This window comes from Marmota flaviventris, chromosome 2, assembly GCF_047511675.1.
Source record: "Marmota flaviventris isolate mMarFla1 chromosome 2, mMarFla1.hap1, whole genome shotgun sequence".
NCBI classification, from domain to species: domain Eukaryota; kingdom Metazoa; phylum Chordata; class Mammalia; order Rodentia; family Sciuridae; genus Marmota; species Marmota flaviventris.
Window position 1 is genome coordinate 9,593,477 of NC_092499.1, and position 21,115 is coordinate 9,614,591.

Below are 21,115 nucleotides of genomic sequence, written 5' to 3' on the forward strand. Positions count from 1 at the left end.
TAACACACACATACACACACACACACACACACACACACACACACACGCATGCACGCACACTAGGGATAACCCAGCTTAAAAGACCCAGAGTTAGATCTAATTCTGAAAAGCTTAAGGAATTCAACTGAATTTTTTCTTTGGTTTACTAGAGATTGAACCCAGGGCCCAGCATATCCTACTTTTAAATAAATGTAAGGCAGGGCCTGGCTAAATTGCTCAGGATGGCATTGAACTTGTGATTCTAAAACCTTAGGCTTCCAAGATGATGCAATTACAGGCATGTGCCATCTCGCCCAATGCAGTTTGACTTTTGACTTATTTATTTTGTGTGTGTTCCTGGGGATTAAACCCAGGGCCTTGTGCATGCAAGGCAAACATTCTACCAATGGAGCTATATCCCCAGCCTTTAGTTTGACTTTTTTAAAAGATTAAGAGTTGGCATCTTATGCAATTCTAAAAACTACCATTTTTTGCAAAACCATTAAGTTATCATTACTCCACTTATAAAATTTTATTATCTTCACCATTAACATTAGAGACTTTCTAGCATCATTTGCACAGTAAAAGTACCATAAAAAGTAACTAAACTTGTTTAACCACCTACTTTGTTCCAATTATTTCCACCATATTTGCAAAAAAACAGCAAGAAATGTACACAATCTTGGACAACTTGAGCTCTAAATCCTACCAGAAAATATTTCAACACATACATATCAATTTACTTTTCTCCCCATTTTTTAAATATTTAAAGGAAGTTAAGGCAAAGTACCATTTGCAAATCCACAGTTTTATTGCCTCATTGAAACTAAAACAACATAAAATTTGCATATGAAAAACTACCAAGAAATCGCTTTGTAGTATCACTTGGTCTTAAATTTGCCCATGTTTCAGCTCCTGGGTACCCTTGGCATTTAAATGAGAATTAGCCAGCATGGTTAGGTGTGCAGGGCTGTCATTCCAAGAGGCAGGAGAATGGCAAATTCAAGGCCAGCCTCAGTAATTCAGTGATGCCCTAAGCAATCTATTGAGATCCCTGGAGATATAGCTCAGTTGGTAAAGTGCTATCTCCCATGCACAAAGTCCCAGGTTCAATCCCCAGCACCACCACCACCCATCAAAAAAAAAAAAAAAAAAAAAAAACCAACATGAGACCCTGTCTCAAAAAAAGGGGGGAGGAGGGGGCGGGGCTGGGTTAAATCCCTGGTACCACAGACAGACAGATACATAATCTAAACATGTGAGTCACTCCTGTGTGTGTGTATGTGTGTGTGTGTGTGTAAGCGTGCGCTAGGGAGTGAACAAGGGTGCTTAACCACTGAGCAACATCCCCAGCCCTTTTTATTTTTTGAGACAGGGTCTTACTAGGTTGCTTAGAGCCTCACTAAGTTGATGAGGTTGGCTTCAAGCCTGCAATCCTCCAGCCCTGGCTTCCCAAAGCTGCTAGGATTACAAGTGTGAGCCACCATGGCCGGCTGTCACTTCCATTAAAAAACAAAACAAAACAAAAAAAAAAACTTGGCATTAATCTTCAACCAATTCACGAATGAAGCGTGGCAGTACACACCTTAATACCAGCTTCTTGGGAGACTGAGGCAAGAGGATCACAAGTTTCAGGATAGGTTCAGAAACTTAAGTGAAACCCTGTCCAAAATTTAAAAATTAAAAAAGGGTTGGGCATGTAGCTCAGTGGTAGACTGCCTGAGATAATTCCCAGTACTGCAGAAAGTAAAATAATAACCATATCAACTTTTTAACCTACACTGTCAAGTTCAGTAACACCACATATCAAGAACTGTCCATTTGCATAACACCTTACCTCTATCCCATCAAAACAGAGTTTGATAACTGGTACAAACGCCTCTTCAACAGCCTGTAAGGAAAAAAAAAAAAAAAAAAAAACTTAGTCTCTAAAACTGCACTTTAGTACTTTTAAATAAATGTGAAAATTTACATGAAATTGCAAACATAACTGTCTTAAACAATTGTTTCAATTTAATTGAAATTGCTTAAACGTAATTTAGCATGACACCTGGCACAAAGTAAGTTCTCAGCAATTAGCTTTAAGACTCTCTAGGCTCCAGGGTTTAAATCCTTGATTTCTGCTATTTCATCAGATGTGTGGTTGTAGTCTGATTATCTAATATTTATTTTGCTTGCCTCTATTTTCTAATGATTAAGACATCATGTACATCTTACATATATATGACTTTAGCATACTGTAAAGAATAAAATGCAAACACATTTTCAGTGCTTCAAATAGCATGGTCAATTGTAACAGCTCAATACATGATGACTCTACCATAAAATTCACTCAAAAGACTAAATAAAATTTTATAACTCCTTCCTCTCACCCCAAACATTTACATACTCTTAAGTCTTTAACTTCTTCTTGTAATTTCAATTTATCATAGAACGAGGTGAAAAAGTCACTTCGATCAACGTGTCTTGGTGCAACACACAATGCATCAATGTCGGCACCTAAAAAAAAATCCCAGCAACCACTAATTAGTACTAAAAGAAAATTATTTTCCACCTTTTTGAGGCAGTATTTGATGGATAGTAACCGTTTAACATTATACTGGCAAGCTCTTAAAAAAAAAAAATCACTCCTTATTAAAAATTATCAGTTGACACTGGGGTTGGGGCTCAGTAGTAGAGCACTTGCCTATCATGTGTGAGGCACTGAGTTTGAATCTCAGCACTACATATAAATAAATGAATAAAATGAAGGTCCATCAACATCTAAAAAAATTTTAAAAGAAACATCAGTCACTAGAGGAAAAATGAGTTCTAATTAATAGGGACTATTTGTTCCTAAAGCATGCTGTAATATATACAGTGGGCCCAAATAATCCAGGAAACGGTGACAGAACTTTCAGGATAAAGAGAGGGAATTACTGAAATACAAAATCCAATGCCTTGATGTCATGAGTCCAACCATGTTCATAAGTTAAACAGTGACTCTCTAAACACTCTATGATAGGTGTCTACTGGCTCCCATATGAAAAAGGAGGATAACAAATCAATAATCTGAGTCATAAAAGAGAGAGGGCAAGGTGGAAGTTGGTCAACACAGCCATTTTTCTAAAAGATGAGATGTTAAGGCACTCTCTAGAGGCTATTTATATTTAGCACATTATTCACAAAGGAGAAAAGTGGTATATAGTACACAGGACACATCAGAAACGAATCTATTGTTACTGTGGAAAATTGGAAAAGAGAATACCACTATACAGAGAAATGGCAGATACTCTTAAAACAGAGGTCAGATATTAATGGGGATATATCCCAGACTGTGTGAGCTCTATTTTATTGGTTCTACCAGTACATAGCTAAGAAAAACTGCTCAAGTTCTTTTGCCTATTTAAGTCTTAGACTACCTATAATATGAAAACAAAAGTACTGTGAGGAATAAATAAGATAATGAATATTAAGCACTTAACTCAGTACCTGGTAAACAGAATTCAATAAATGTCCTTAGCCATGGTAACATTTTTATTGGGTATTGCACAGAGAAAATAAATATAAATAAGAAAATATTCAGTAATTATCAATAGATATGGATACATGCTGGGGTTGTGGTTTAGTAGTAGAACACCTGCCCAGCACATGTGAGACACTGAATTCTAGCTTCATCACCACATAAAAATAAATAAAAGTATTGTGTCCATCTACAACTAGAAAAAAAAGATATGGATACGCCAGGTACAGTAGCGCATGCCTGTAATCCCAGCAACATAAAAGGCTGAGGCAAGAAGACTGCAAGTTCAAGACCAGCCTAAGCAACTTAGCAAGACGCTATCTCAAAATAAAAAATTAAAAAGGGCTGGGATGTAGCTCAGTGAAAAAGCACCCTGGGTTCAATCCCCAGTTAAAAAAAAAAAAGCCATGGATACATATCAGTTTGTTTAATGTTTAATGATAAATTATTTGGAGTGTTTTTACTATAGAAAAAAATAATAGCAATATTTGGAATGACATACTATAGAAAAAAATAATAGCAATATTGGTCATGCATCTATCTAATAGACAAACAGCACTGGGTGCAGTGGTTCACACTGTAATCCCAGCCTCTCAGGAGGCTGAAGCTAAAGGATCACAAGTTCAAAGCCAGCCTCAACTCATGAGAACCTGTCTCAAAATAAAGAATAAAAAGAACTAGGGATGTATATCAGTGGGAAAGTACACTGGTTGAAAGACAACCTCCGGTACAAAAAATAAAAAAATAAAATTCCTCTGTGGAAAAATGGCCTCTGTCAGCACTTTCCAATAGAGTAGTAGCCATTGGCTCAATGTAGCTATTCAACATATAAAACATAGCTAATTTCAACTGGACCTGTATTTTAATTTTACTTAATTTTAGTACTACATTAGAACAGACATGAAGGTATTATTTTACATTTTTAGTCTTTAGATCCCTTTAAGACTCTTTCTTCCATGAAAAACCTAAGCTTACAAGATTCACAAGTAACTGACACAAATTTTAAGAAATAAAATTTCTGTATCATAAATTTTAAGAAATAAAAAATGCATTCTTCAAAATAAAAAAAACAACCACTATTTTTTTTACCTTTTGTATGTACTCCTAATCTGTAAGATCCAAACGTAAAAATTTTTCCTCCAACATTTTCAATTACAGATTGTGGAAGATTCTGTTGAAACAAAAAATGGTAATCAGTGAAACAAAAGGGAAACTATTTTAAATGTAATTTTTAAAAAAAGTGTGGTAGTGCATGCCTAAAATCCCAGCTACCCAGGAGGCTTAAGCAGGAAGCTCATTTGAGCCTGGAAGTTTAAGGTCAGCTTTGAGTAATAGTGGAGGACTCTGTATTAAAAGCAAAACCCAAAACTCAAGATTAGCAGGGCTGAGGTTGTGGCTCAGTGGTAGGTGCTCGCCTAGCATGCATGAGGCATTGGATTCAATCCTCAGCACCACATAAATATAAAGATATTGTGTCCACCTAAAACTAAAAAGTATTAAAAAAAAAAAAAAAAAGATTACAGTGCAAATGTATAGAGTAGTCAAACATACTTATTTGTAAGTTCTTAAAAAAAAAAAAAAGTCAGCCAGCCTTTCACAGATAAATCTGATTTGGGATTCAACCAGCTTTGAACAGAAAAGTGTTCTTTGGTAAAGACCCATACTATTTTTGAATTTTGCCACATTTCTAAAAAACACTAATAAAGGAGATCATGTAGTTCCACAGGAGCAATGTTAGAATCAGGATTTTTATTTCATGACAAAGATTCTATATAAAATAATTCAGTAATATTAGGATATAAAAACATATTCTAATTGTTCAAAAGAAAAGATTATTATATTCAATGACTAAACCAAAAATCTAATAGAAGATTAGAGTATAATTTTACCATATTAACAGTGACTTGAAAGGCAATATTGGTAAACAGTAGTTCAGGAATTTAAAAAAATTATGATTTCCAATAGCGGTCTGGGGATATAGTTCAGAAGTAGGGGTGATGTTTAGTTATAAAACACTGCCGGGTTCAATCACTACTACTGGGGAGGGGGGATTTTCTTTTAATAAGTGCTAAATCAATCAGTATTTCTTTTTATTTTATTTAATAAAATTAATTTATTTAATAAAATTTTACTATTATTATTATTATTATTTTGGTGGTACCTATGATTGAACCCAGGGGCACTTAACTACTAAGCCACATCCCCGGCCCTTTTTATATTTTATTTAGATAAAGGGTCCTACTGAGTTGCTTAGGGCCTCTTACTAAGTCCATGAGGCTGGCTCTAAACTCAAGATCTTCCTGCCTCAGCCTCTCAAGCCCTTGGGATTACAGGCGTGTGCCACCAGGCCTAGCTTCTTAATTTTTAATTCCTTGGTAATAAAGTCTCTATTCAGAATCAGAAAGTAGGAAATGACTCCCTCACCTCTCCAAAAATATAAATAACATAGATCTAGTGTTACTTACATTCAAAAAACTTTCTAAAGGGGAATTCTAATGGTTCAGGAACATTTATTTTATAGAATGAAGCATTATACAATCCTAGAACTGAAAATAAAACCATAAAGGTCATTAAAATAAAAAGATTCATAGGCTGGGACTGTAGCTCAGTGGCAGAACACTTGCCTAGTATGTGTGAGGCACTGGGTTCAATCCTCAGCACCAGATAAAAATAAATAAAGGCATTCGGTCCATCTATAACTATCCCCCACCAAATTAAAAATAAATAAAATAAAAAGATTCAAGGAATTCTTTGTTTTTCAAGGACATTTGTAACCATCATGTTAGAAAACAGACAAGTTATATGTGAATTGATTTTTGGGGGGTGGGCAGGTTGGGTTAATACTAGGGATTGAACCCAAGGCATGCTACCACAGAGCTATATGCTACATCCCAACCATTTTTAGTTTGAGATGGGGTTGTGTTAGTTTTCCCAGGCTGGCCTTGAACTTGCCATCCTCCTCCCTCAGATCTCAAGTCTCTGGGATTACAGGCTGGTGCCACCATATCCAGCAACTGTTAATGTTTTTAAGAAGTAAAGAAAGCCTTTGTTTTGCTGTACTTAGATAATGAGAAAACCTAATTGTAATGCTGGCCTGATTATTTAAAATAAGCCACAAACTGGGCATGCTGGCTCACATCTGTAATCTCAAGTGACTTGGGAGGCTAAGATAAGAGGATCAAAAGTTCAAGGCCAGTTTCACCAACCCTGTCTAAAAATTTAGTAAGACGTGGTCTCAAAATTAAAAAAAGAAAGGTAGGTGGGTAGATTGACTGATCTAGAAAAAAGAAATTAAAAAAATAAATAACGGGCACAGTAATTGCAGCGACTTGAAGTCTCAAACTTATCAATTTAGCGAGGCCCTAAGCAAACCTGTCTCGAAAAATAAAATGGGCTGGGGATGTAGCTTGGTAGTTAAACACATGGTATCCCCCCCAAAAAAAATAAGTTAAAAAAAATCAAATTTTAAAATAAAATAAGCCAGCAAGATGTGTGTAGAAATAGGCCTACAAAGAATTTAGAGAGAAACAATCTTAGAATATCGAACTTTGAACTTCTCCAGTAAAGACACAAATCTTCTGGACAAACACCTTTTGGCAAGGACATAACATTCTACTCTTGCACCAACCAATACAGTAGCCACTATTGAGTACATAAATGTAGATAGTGTGATTAAGAACATGAATGTCTAATTTTGGTTAATTTTTATTTAAATGGTCACCTGTGGGTTAGAAACTACCTATGGCTACACTTCTAGACATTAGTATGTTTATAGCTATTACGATAACTGTAACAAGATAATTCAGGTCATAGAATTAAGCCTTTTTTAAGATTTCCAGTATTAGACATTCAAACTGAATACCACTGTTTAGTTTTTTTGTACTAATATTCTCTGAGTTTCTAATACTTTCATTATGATAGTTATACAACTGAGGAATCCATGGTTAGGCTTCTAGTTAAAGCAAAGATATTTTTACTAATACAATTTTCAATTGCAAAATCTTTTTTTTTTAACTAAATCTTAGAAGTATTAGATGGCAAACAAAGTAGCCATCTAAAGTAAAAATCACTGTGCAGGGTAACACACACCTGTAATCCCAGCTACTGGAGAAGCTGAGGCAAGAGGATCCCAGTATGAGACCAGCCTTACCGAAAGAGAAATGGAATCTCAAACCATAAAAATGGAAAGGATTGGGGATGTAGCTCAGGAGGCTGAAGGCAGGAGGATCATAAGTTCAAAGCCAGCCTCAGCAACTTAGCAAGATGCAGTCTTAAAGTAAAAAGGGGGGCTGGCGATGTGGCTCAGTGCTTAAGTGCCCCTGGATTAAAAAAAAAAAAAATCCTCTTCTGGAAACAAAAACAATAGAATCACTAGTAACAGAAACAATACTCTGGTTTCACAATTTTCAAAAAAACCTCAAGGGGCTAGGGGGTTGTGGCTCAGCGATGGAGCGCTCGCCTAGCACGGACGAGGCCCTGGGTTCGATCCTCAGAACCATGAATGAATGAATGAATGAATAAATAAATCTATTTAAAAAACACCTCAAGTTCCAGGTTTACTCGAGCTCCAAACACACAGAGAGACACACACACACACACACACACACACGTTTAAACCAGCTGTTCCTCAGCTCAAAAAACTGCCTTTCCAAAACTCTCATTTTCTATCAGAAACTCTATTAATGAGAAACATTAACAGATAAAGAACATAATTTAGAATACTCAAATTACTAACGTGTTAAATTGTTTTAACTATTATATCCATTGTTTTAAGAAAATATAAATTCAACTAAAGCCAAAATACTGAATTTTCTTCTAAGTTAACACTCTCCATCCTAATATCAAGTCTTCAGCTGTATTTAAAACTTAAATATGCATTTTCTACTACCCCGGGAAAATTATCACTTTGGGGTATATTTTTTAAATGAATCAAATGAATTCCACACACAGCTCTAAAATACCTTTGCTTTAACCAGAAGCCTAACCAAGGATTCCTCAGTTGTATAACTATTCATAATAAAAGTATTAGAAACTCAGAGAATATTAGTACAAAAAACCCCCCTCATTATTGTAGGATTCTGTGAGAGACAACATGATATTCTCAAATATAGTAAGTACTTGGGCTGGAGATGAAGATCAGAAGTATAGCATTTCCCTAGCATGCAAGAGGCCCTGGGTTCAATCTCTTACACTACAAAAAAAAATTTAAAAAGTATGTGTTTTTTGCTGGGGACTAAATCCAGGAACTCACACAGGCTAATATAGTAAACTTTTTAAAACTACTTCAGGAAACATGTATTATTTCTCTAAAGAGTATAAATTACTGAGTTCAGCTTTGAAAAGTTATAATCAAAGAGTACTTAGAGCCAGGCACAGAGGCACATCCCTGTAATACCAGTGACTTGTGAGGTTGAGGCAGGAGGTTGAGGTTGAGGCAGGAGGCAGGAGGAGGAGCAACTTGTGAGGTTGCTCAAGGAAAGGGCCAGGGGTGGGGCCGGGACTCAGTAGTAGAGCACTTGCCTCACGTGTGTGAAGCACTGGGTCTGATTCTCAGCACCACATGTAAACAAGTGAATAAAATAAAGGTCCATTGACAACTAAATTTAAAAAAAAATCTTTTTTAAAAGTTCAAGGCCAGCTTCAACAACTTAGCAAGACCCTATCTCAAAATAACAAGGGCTAGGGATGTACTTCTGTGGTAAAGCATCCGTTGTTTCAATCCCTAGCTGTCCCCCACCCCCAGGGGGGTACTTAAAAAAATTTCTGAGTTCAATTTTTCTTGCTTTTCTTGTTCAATATTTCTTCAAAATAACCAGAAACAAAATATGTGAACTTCGGTCAACAGTCTAAAATGATCTCTACATTAAAGACTTTAAATTCTCAAGTAAAACCAGGTGATATAAGACACCTGAACTGCTATGTTGAGTTAGCTATATAGAACAAAATTTCTTTGTATACAAAAGAAGAATCTTACCTTGCTTTCACTGATTTCTCGTATCCACTCTTTCACCAAGTTATTTAATTTTCCCAAAATTAAAATCCTGTGGATAAAACAATTGTCAAGTATCAAGCTGTTTGTGATTCTATGTCATTACTGGTTAAATGAAAAGACATTTTAAATAGGTGGTTTCCTAAGTTTTATGTTTTTAAGTGATCAGAAACATATACTAGTTAGCTATAGGCACTGTTACACTGGGGAAAACATTTCTTCTGATAAATTTTGTACTATAAAAACCAAAAGCACCAAAAATCAAAACTAAGAGAACAGAGCTCTATGTAGAAAAAATTAAAGGTGTCTCTCCTAAGTATCACTTTTATCTGAAACAAATATATAGCTAACCCTGATTAACTAAGTAGTGAAGGCCTCAAATTAATTTCAACAATAAAAAATTACAAATTAAAATGTGTGAGGTGCACACTCATACCTGCGCTGCAGCTCCTCTTCCTCTTCAAAAACCCCAAAGGGTTTCAAAGTCTCGATTAGTTTCTGTGTAAGTATGCAGTCAGTCTCCTTGGGGGCTGCTAAGCTGATAGGAGAAGTAATGCCATAGTGCTTCTGTGGCGGCTGTGTTTGTTGTGATCCCTGCGTCGTAACTGGACTAAAAATGGAATTGGAAAAAATTACTGCAAAATAATTCTACAATTTGAAACCAAGCAACATGACTAGAAAAACTACTTTAGCAAAATATACTTCTAAACATAGTTTGCTCCCTGCCACAACTCCAATTTTTGTTTGTTTGTTTTTGTTCAAAAGACATTTTTGTAACAAGAGGTAACTTAAAGTAAGTGACCAAAAAGAAATTACTTTTCAGCAGGGCCCAGTGGCTCAAGCCTGTAATCCTAGTTACAGGTTCAGAAAGGAAGATGGCAAGTTCAAGGCCAGCCTAGGAAACTTAACCAAACTGTCTCAAAATAAAAAAGGGCTGGGGATGCAGTCCAATGCTAGAGCACTTGCCTAGCATATAGCAGGCTTTGGGTTCCATCCCTGGTATTAGGAGGAAAAAAAAAAAAGAAAGAAAAATTATTTCTCCTTGTCTCCCAAGGAGTTTAACTTAGTCACATCCTAAGTATCTAAATAAATAAGAATTCAGACCAAATATATTATTAGACAAAATGTGATACAGAATACAATAAACTTTTGAAAGAATCTACTCACTAAAAAGGAAAAAATCCTTTACATTGTTATTTCTAAATTACTGATAAAACTTTGAACAAGAAATATTTTCACAACATAAGACTCCCCAAATGGAATATAACATAAAGCTCACACATAGCACAGCAAACCGTACAAACAAGTACAACTTGTGAGAAAACCATATTCATACTAAGCTTATTACTAATTTTCTTTTTTAAAAAATTGTAGCTGTAGATGGACAGAATGCCTTTATTTTATTTGTTTATTTTTATGCAGTGCTGAGGATCTAACCCAGCCTCACACATGCTAGGCAAGCGCTCTGCTGCTGAGCTACAGCCCCAGCCCTTATTACTGATTTTTGGAAAAAGAATAGAGGCTCAGGAGGCTGAGAGAGGAGGATTACAAGTTCAAAGTCAACCTCAGCAATGTAGCAAGGACCTAAGCATCTCAGCAAGACCCTGTCTAAATAAAAGACAAAAAAGGACTGAGGCCAGGTACAGTGGGTGCACACCTGTAATCCCAGCAGCTCAGGAGGATTTCAAGTTCAAAGTCAGCCTCCGCAAAAGTGAGAAGCTAAAGCAAGTCAGTGAGACCCTGTCTTTAAATAAAATACAAAATAGGGCTGGGGATGTGGCCCCTGAGTTCAATCCCTGGCACCAAAAAAGATTAAAAAAAAAAAAAGAATCTGACAATATTACACAGGTAAGTCGCATGAAAAATTTACCAACAGTCACTAGGTTCTAGCCAACAATGTGACTGATTAGTATCTTTTATCTTCTAATATTAACACAGATCAAATAATGCTAGGAAGCCCATACTGTTGTTACCCATTGGGCTGAATGTGGTATGCGTTCTAATCAACATTTTATGTTCTCTTTATATGATGTTTCAACATTCATAAAGACTATAGTAACATTTCCTGAATAAACATAAGATTTATTGTCTTTGGCAGTAATCAATTCATGTCAGATCACTGCCTTGTACTCCTCTAAATGAAACTGCCTAGCTATGAAAGGCTGTGATGCTAATTCACAAATTCATGTGGGATCCACATGAAAAAGCACCAAGGATTTTCTGAAAAATGGAAGAAAAGTTTTATTTTCCTAACTTATGCTACTATCATTAAAGTATACATATTAACTTATACAAAACTAAACTCATACTGGCATCTTGGTTACTATATATTTTCATTAATCACCAACAGTTCTCAGAATTCTTCAAAACAAACCACAAAGGTAGCCCTCAAAACTGCCTGACCACACCCTCCTCTCACAACACATACTAATAATTTCAGATAAAATATTTATATGCTTATTTTTTGAAGTTTTACTCTTTCCAGATTTACTAGGGTATAATGGTATGCCCAAAAGGGGGAGGGAGACAACATATAAAATTTGGTGAGTTCAAAAATATGCACACACTTTTGTTTCCATCAACACCACAATCAAAATAATAAACATATCCATTGCCTCCAGTTGCCTTGCGTCCCTTTATTTTATTTTGCTTTGTTGTGGCAGGGTACAACACATGAAATCAGTGAATTTTTAAGTGTACATTAAGTTACTGTTGAAGAATTTTAATTGTTACAAAGTACACTTACCTCAAATCCTAGCATAACTGCATTCTCTTGTGCAAATAAACTATAGTTTTCATGATCATGCTAGAATTACCAGCACTTTTATAAATGATGTGAACATAAAGGGCAGAAATGAAAATGTAAAGTTCATTCTATCCAGGAGAGATTTGATTCAAGCAAAGAAAGCTTTCAAGTCAAATTTAAGTTTCATTAGCTTCAATCAATAAATCTGTTTTGTACAAATAACATGTTTTTTCCATATTTTTCTCCATTCTGAGGGGTTGTATTCCTTACTAGTTCAGTTTGGATCATCAACAAAACATGAATACACATTCTTTGTGGAATTAAGATTCCTTTTTATCTTTCCCATTTTTCCAAATATTCAAACTTTTCATTGTCTCAAACACACACACATACACACACACAAAAAAAAATCCAATGTTCAGAAAGCTCCTGTCTACTTCAACTATCTTGCTATAATAGCAGAATACAGATTCACATTTATAAATTCACACAAAATTAGTACAATTTGAAAAAATTACTGATATCTACATTAGTCTCCACATTTTAATATTTTGATGGGAAAATAAATCATATGCAAGTTAGAAATTTTCTCCCTTTAAAATGTAGTAATATCATCCAGCCTTGGTATTGTAAGTATATGACCACACCCATTTGTTCTGATTCAAAAAAATTATAAAACACATACCTACATACCTGTAGAACATCTATATCAAGTAAGAACATGCATAAAATAAGTAAAAATAAACCCCCTCCCCAAAAAAATGAAGCTTAAAAGATAGTTGTGGCTCCAATAAAGATGGTTGCTAGATACTTTGAGTGGCCTAAGGAGAAACAGTAACCATTGTTGTACTAGTAGAGAAGTCTCATTTCTTCCATTTATTAAAATTTTTTTTTTTGGTGGGGATTGAACCCAGGACCTTGTGATTCAAGAAATAACACATATAATACATACCTAGAGGCAAGCACTCAACCAACTGAGCTATATCCCCAGCACTCTTCCATCTAAATCTAACATTAGAAATGAGAATAGGTAGCCAGTCACAGTGGACAGGTATACATACCCGTAGAACATCTATATGAAGTAAGAATATGCATAAAATAAGTAAAAATAAACCTAGCTCTAGCATGAGGGAGGCCCTGGGATCTATCTATTGGGATTGGTGGAGGGAACACATACTAGATGTTAAATATAGAGCAATAAAAACAATTTCAGGAATCTTTTCATTGTTGATCTGTTTCTAACAAAGACAAAAACATATACTTAACACTGGACAACTGGGAACATAAGCCTCAGAAAAAGAAGGATTGTTTTACTTGTCTCCTGGAACCGTACATTAGACTACTACCAACCCCAAGAAGGCAAAGCTCCTCCTTCCATTCCTGAAAACATTAGACTTCTGCCCATGTCTATCTTTCTCTAGAAACACTTCTAGAAATGTATTTAATTTTCTTCATACAGTAATCTACTTTAAAAAGAAAATTTCAACAATGTATGTAAAACAACGAAAAATATCAACACATAAACCTACAATATGATGATTCACTAAAATTTCTTATTGGGGCTGGGTGCAATGTGCACACCTATAATCCCAGCTACAGGGGAGGCTGAAGCAGAAGAATTACATTCCAGGCCAGCCTGGCCAATTGATCCAGATTGTCTCAAAACAAAAAATAATAGGCCCTGGGTTCCGTGGCACAGGCTTATAATCCCAGAGGTTTGAGAGGCCAAGGCAGGAGGATCACAAATTCAAAGCTGGCCTCAGCAACCTAGCAAGGCCCTAAGCAACTTAGAGAAACCCCGTTTCTAAATAAAACATAAAAAAGGGTTGGATATGGGCTCAGTGGTTAAGTGCCTCTGGGTTCAATCCCAGGTACCAAAAATAAATTAATTGAAAATAAAAAGGGCTGGGGATATACAGCTAACTGGTACAGTACCTTTGGGTTCCATCCCAAGTATCACAAAATAATAAAAGAAAACAAGTACATATGAGCTTTTCCTGAGCATCATTTATTTTCATCTTATGAATGTGATTTGTATTTATGTCTAGGATACTGCTTAAATAAATACCTAAGAATGAAACTGGTGCCCATCCAGCAAGTTCTATACTCTCTAAAAATCATTACATTTCCATAATAACTAATGTTTAGTGCCCTAAATTTTTGCTGTTTTTTTCTCTAGCCTCCTTCTAACTTTTCATCCACTTCTGATGAAAACATCTTTGTAGTTATTAAATATGTAACTAAAGCTTCTTAAGTCTTAATCCTTCATAGGATTAAATAAAAAATAAAAATACATATATACACTTATAGGGTTTCTTTTGTTTTTTTGAGACAGGGTCTTGCTAAATTGCTTAGGCTGGTCTGCAACTTGTGGTACTCCTGCCTTAGCTCCCAAGTTGCTGGGATTATAGGCATGCACCACAGCGCCCAGCCCTACACATATCAATTTTGCCCCCTCAAAATCACATGACAGCCAAGCATTACATACACACATACACATAAAGACACACACACGCACCCCTACCTCTTCTTTTCAGGTTCAGGACATGATATATTTTTTTCAGAATTTTTCCCTCCTCAGAATATGGGCTATTCTCCTTATATGTTCTATATAAAGTTGGCCTTTAAAATATATCAACCTTTTTAAATAGTAACAACATTCTATGTAGCTAATGCATTACAACTATTCTAGTTCTTATCCTTGGCTATCTTTATGCCACTCCTTTCCTCTCCCTTGCCAGAGAGGTCCATCACATACACTTGGATTTACCTAGAATTTATTATATCTCTTCTCTACTTTGAGTAACAAATTATGAAGCTAAAAACTCTAATGCATTTATAACACTAAAGGGCTGTAACAAAACATGAGTTTTCCAATTAATGTTGGAAAAAAGGGTATTCCTTTAGCCACATTAGGTTGTTCAAGACCTAACTCTAATAAAGATACTCTAGCTACAAAGAATTACTTGACTTTTATGTAAAATTAGCATGACTGTTGGCTGTTTATTTTGGCTAGATATTTATTTCAAATGTTTGGGCAACCAATTTTAATTAATATGCACAAAATGAACTATCAAAAACAACCTAGGAGTCAGTTATGGTGACCCATGCCTGTAATCCCAGGGGCTTAAGAGGCTGAGGCAGGAGGATCACAAATTCAAAAATAGCCTCAGCAACTTAGCAATGACCTAAACAACTTGGTGAGACCCTGTCTCAAAATAAAAAATAAAAAGGGCTGAGGATGTGGTTCAGTGAATAAGCACCACTGGATTCAATCCCTGGTACCAAAACACACACACATACACACACACCACACCCAAACTTGGTAATTATAAAACTAACTCAAATAGTACAAATTCCTATAATTTGTTAATTGTAATTTAGCAGCCATGCATTCAAACAGTCAAAGTGTTATCAATGTCTGAATACATTATAATGATAATATTATACATTTTAAGTCAAATCTAAATTCCTCATTATTTCAAAATACTTAAGAATTACAACCAGGCACGGTGGTAAACACCTATAATCCCAGCAATATGGGAGGCGGAGACAGGAGCATTGCAAGCTCGAGGCAAGTCTCAGCAATCTAGTGAGAACTGTCTCAAAATAAAACAGAAAGGTTGGGGAAATTGACCCTGAGTTCAATCCCTATACCCCCCCCACACACACACACACAAAAGAAAAAAAAATTGTATAAGTACTAAGAGAAAATGAAGAATAGTATTTTCAGTGCATAATTAAGACAAAACATAAAAGCCACACCCCAAAACAAATTGTGTTATACAATTTATGTAACAAAAAATACATCAGTAAGAAAGGTTACAGCAAATAGTAGGAAAAACAGAATTGTTAAATAATTTTTTAAAAAGTGTCACTTCAAATCAGGGAAGCTAATTAAAACCAACAAACTAGAGAAAAACAAAATCTTTACCAACTAAACATTCAGGGAAAACAAGAGACCATTGTAAACCTCCAATGTTAGCAATGGTGTTAACAATATGCACTCCCAATGGAAGTGAACTTTTGGCATATCACTTAAAAAATATCTGGCAATATTCATCAAATATTAAAACGCATATGCCAATTTTAAAAGTTTATAGCAATTTATCTTAAAAACATCAGGACAAGGGCTGGGGTTGAATGTAGGCACTTGCCTGGCATGTGTAAGGCATTGGGTTTGATTCTAAGCACCACATAAAAAGAAATAAAATAAAATAAAGGTCTATCAACAACTAAAAAAAAAAAAATACTAGGACAATTTGGGCACTGGGATGCATGACTAAAATCCAAGCAACTCTAGAGGCCAAGGGAGGAATATCACAAGTTTCCCAGGCCAGTCTCAACAATTTAACAAGACCCTCAGCAACCTAGTGAGAACCTATCCCAAAGGGCTGGGGATGTAGTTCAGTGGTAAAACATGCCTGGATTCAATCCCTAGTCAAAGATACTGAAGGTTGTTCACTGGACGGATCCCTGTATGCAATACAGTAAAAAAAAAAACCAGGAAGCCACCTAAATACCATCAACATAAGATTAATTACAGTACATGCTTACACAATAATACTATGCCATATAAAAAGGGGGTAGTCAGCACATGCAGTAGCATGAAAAGATGCACACAAAATGTCAAAAAAAAAAAAAAAAAAAAGCTGCAGAAAAATTTAAAACTACACTGAGATTCTATTTCACTCCAGTGAGAATGGCAAGAAACAAGTAACAATAAATGTTGAGGAGGATATGGGAACATCATACTCATACATTGCTGCAAATTGGTGCAATAACTCTAAAAAGAAGTATGGAGAGTCCTTAGAAAACTTGGAATGGAACCACCATTTCACCCAGTTATTCCATTCCTTGGTGTATACCCAAAGGACTTAAAATCAACATACTATAGTGACAGAGTCACATCAATGTTTATAGCAGCTCAATTCAAGACTGCTAAGCTATGGAACCAATCTAGATGTCCTTTAACAGATGAATGGATAGAAACTGTGGTATATATACAAAATGGAATATTACTCAGCCCTAAAGAAGAATGAAATGATGGTGTTTGCTATTAAATGGATGGAACTGGAGGCTATCATGTTAAGTGAAATAAACAAATCCCCCACACCTCCACCAAAAAAACAAAACAAAAAACCAAAGGCCAAATGTTCTTTCTGATATGTGTATATATGCTAACACATAATAGGGGGCGGGTAAAAGAAGTTCAATGGGTCAGACAAAGGGGAATGAAGGGAAGGGAGAGGGGATGGGAATAAGAAAGACAATAAAATGAATAGGACATAACCTTCCTATGTTCATATATGAACATGCAACCAGTTTAACTTCACATCATGTATAACTTCAAGAATGGGATCCTAATTTGAATAAGTTATACTCCATGTATGTATAACATGTCAAAATACACTCTAGTGTCATGTGTACCTGAAAAAAACAAATAAAATAAAAAGTAAATCACTTTACTGCTCCAAAACACTTAACCCAATTTCCCTACAATCATTTTCTCATTTAAATTACTTTTAACAGAAAAGTATTGTAATCATAACTATATATGAAAGACGATGTTAAAATCAGAAATACGGGGATGTTTAAGATAGCCTCTGTTCTGAATAACAATGAGAAATTTACTCTGGGATTCAGATCCTTAACAATAAATGCAAAATAAAAGCCTGAAAAAAAATAAAGAAGTATGGCTACGCAGAGAGAAAATAGGCAGTTTAGGCTGATAACACACAAAGGACAACATCATTTCCCCAGTGGCATTTTCCCAAACATTTAATGTTTTAAGCACTTTGCCTCACCCCAATTTATACAAAGTTCAGACTATTGATGAATGAATCTCTGTCTCCTAATGTTGGCATTTGGAACAAGTTGTGGTCCATGCTATCAACAGGGCCAACTTGTCTAAAAATTTATAGCCCCTACCCAAGAGAAAATAATTTTATCATTTCTATGATAAAGTTAAAATTGAAAGCTTAACTTGCTAGACAGTCTTGTTTAGAAGCAATCAGATAAACTAAAATAACTTCTTGTATATAGGTAATTTGCTGTCCAAAGGTCTGACCTTAAACATAATATGTGCATTCAGGTTAAGCAAAGAAAAAGAGTTTGGATGGAGAAGGAAAGAAGTATTTCTCTAAAGTATCTTAATGTACAAAATATATCATCCTCTTTCACAAGGCATAGCAAATAATGACAGAAACTCAAGAGTCAAGCATATAACCAAGGTAATCTATTTCCTAAGAAATTATTCTAAGGTTGGACGCACTGGCAGATACCTGTATTACAGGTACAACCCCAAGTTCCCCAGCTAGTCAACCTAGAAAGACCCTGTTCTCAAAATTTAGAATATAAATAAAGGCCTGGGAAGTGGCTTCACAGTAGAGGACCCCTAGCTTCAATATCAGAACGAGGGTGGAGTGGGGAGGGTGAGGATAGCTGACCACTTGTTCTGTGTTAAATTGTACTAAGTATGTTTAGAACACAACTGCATTCTTGAAAAATATATTCAAGGTGGATGATCCAGCCAATATTTAGTAGGCAGCATCAGAGGATCAAACAGAGAGGTAAATTTATGCTCAATGGGAATGAAACAGGATGAAGCACAAGGTCAAACAAGGTTGATTATGTAGGCAATAGGTACTTGCTATTCAATTACTACAATGGCCAGATTACTATCCTCCCTTCCTAAAGGTACTTCTGAGGGCCCCACTGCCTTCTTTCTCCTTACTATCTAGGAGAAATTAAACAACAATAACCTCAGATTCTCAAATTGCAGCACTCCTGTATCAACCTGCCAAGTACACCTTGAAAATGAAGGCAATATAAAGAGAAGCTGAAAAAAAAAAAATTAAAATGTGTCAGAAAAGTAAAACATATATAAAACTCCAAGGAAACCCATCAATCTGTATAATTAAAATGTACTAATAAAAAAATTATTAAAGCATAGTTTTATATACATTAATGCCAGGAAATGCAATTTAAACATTTCAGGTGACCAAAATGACTGTGATACTACTCTTAATCCCAAACTGTAGAAACTAATAAAATACAATGAGCTGGTTTCTGGATGAAATATAGGTTAATATGAATTTGCAAAATAACTCCGATAGAAGAAAGAAATGACATCTAACAAATCCCTCACATTTTTTACTTTCCCAAATCCTTAAATTCCAGGCTGAGGATGTGAGTCACTGATCCCCACAGCCCTGGGTTCAATCCCCACTATCACCAAAAAATAAAACGCTAAATAGGACCAAATACTTAAATTTCCACAAATAAGAATGTGGAAAACTCTGGCCTAATACCCAAAATTCCCACAGAAGCATCTACACCCAGTCACTAAAAATACTTGCCGGGTACTGTCCATAGTCCCAGCTACCTGAAAAGCTAAGGCAAAAGCTTCTCTTGAGCCCAGAAGTTCTGAGCCAGCCTGGGCAACAGTCTAGGAGCAAAGAAGAAAGACAATGGAAAAGGGAAAAAGGAAAAGGGCCGGGGCCGGGATTACCTACAAAGATCTTAGGTTCTACAGAATATATTACACTGTGTGTATGTAAGTATATAGTATGTTATCTGTAAATAGTTTGATATTTAAATTTTTTTCTGTACCAAAAATCTTGAGCTTGGACATTTCTTTTTTTTGAGATGGGTGTCCCTATGTTTTCAGGTTGGACTCAAGCAATCCTCCCACCTCCTGTCACCCCAGCACTAGGACTGTAAAAAGGACTTCCTTTTGCCTGAAAATGTCCAATGGATGGCCAAAAGCAGGATTAAAGACTTGGCATCTCTGCCTGCATTTTGCATTCGTCTTCTTTGCTCCTAGTCACCTTGGATTCCAGGAACAAGATATGATAGATAAATATCTTTTGATGAGTTCAAGTTACCCACAATTAACAGCAATTTCTTATCCAGGACAAGGCCCTGCCTGCCCAATCCTGAGATAACAGACAGACCTGATCAACATCGCCTCCTTTGGCAGCTGTGCAATCCCTCCAGCTATGCAGACCCCTCACCATTGCCCCTATTCCCCTTTCTATGAAACTTCAAAGTCATTTTTAGTCTCTGGAAGACACAGCTAAGGGCACCGGTCTCCTGTGTTCCTCATATAGCCATGCTGATAAAAGTTCCTTTCATGTTTTTCACCATTACCTTTTCTGTTTGGTTTTTGGGGTGAGTGATCAGATTTGATTTGTTGGATTTTCAAAGTCTGGGTTCTGGCCTAGGACTCTGGTATCAGGACTACAAGTTAGCACCATAGCACCTTGGGAAAAATGGGTCTTAAAATGTAAACTGACTCCAGCTGAACTGATCAAACATGGTTCTCAACAGAATCCACAAAAGATGGGATAAGCATGGAAACCAGAACTAATTTAAACACCAATCTACAATTTAGCACCCTCAAAAACTTGGCCAAGGGGATACTTTCAGCCTCACTTTAATCTATTTTAAGAAGAACCAATACTTCCAGCAACACTACTGCCTTGTAAATCATAAGCCAAGATTATGCAATTATTTAAAAGCTATTGAATAGGGCACAGTGGCACATGCCTAAATCCCAGCAATCAGGGAGGACAAGGCAGGAGGATCCCAAGTTTGAGGCCAACCTGAGCAACCAAGCATTAAGAAATTGTCTCAAAATTTAAAAGGGGGCGGGGGAGGCTGGGGTATAGTTGGTGGTAAAGTATCCCAGAGTTCAAACCCCAGTACCACACCAAAAAAAAAAGCAGCTAGAATACTGAAAACACAGAATAAAAAACAAAAGAAAGGAGAAACAGCTAAGAATCCAAATGGTCTCATTTTCTAGGAAAGTAGTTTTTATAAATGTGCCTACATGCAAATGAAGGTGATAAATTTAAGTGTAATGGTAACATAAAGTTGACTTAGTTACCAAGGA

At 35.8% G+C, this 21,115-nt stretch overlaps 1 protein-coding gene across 4 annotated transcripts in view; it reads right to left on the reverse strand.

Annotated features, from left to right (window-relative positions):
• Nucleotides 1–21,115, reverse strand: part of Papola (poly(A) polymerase alpha) — a 62,133-nt gene that overhangs the window by 36,306 nt on the left and 4,712 nt on the right. For all 4 annotated transcript variants that reach the window (XM_027950935.3, XM_027950933.3, XM_027950934.3 and 1 more), the window contains exons 2-6: nucleotides 9,907–10,080; nucleotides 9,456–9,522; nucleotides 4,571–4,652; nucleotides 2,369–2,478; nucleotides 1,817–1,870 (exon numbers count right to left, since the gene is read on the reverse strand). In XM_027950935.3, coding sequence (XP_027806736.2) covers nucleotides 1,817–1,870; nucleotides 2,369–2,478; nucleotides 4,571–4,652; nucleotides 9,456–9,522; nucleotides 9,907–10,080 — 487 coding nt within the window. The remainder of the gene's footprint in view (nucleotides 1–1,816; nucleotides 1,871–2,368; nucleotides 2,479–4,570; nucleotides 4,653–9,455; nucleotides 9,523–9,906; nucleotides 10,081–21,115) is intronic.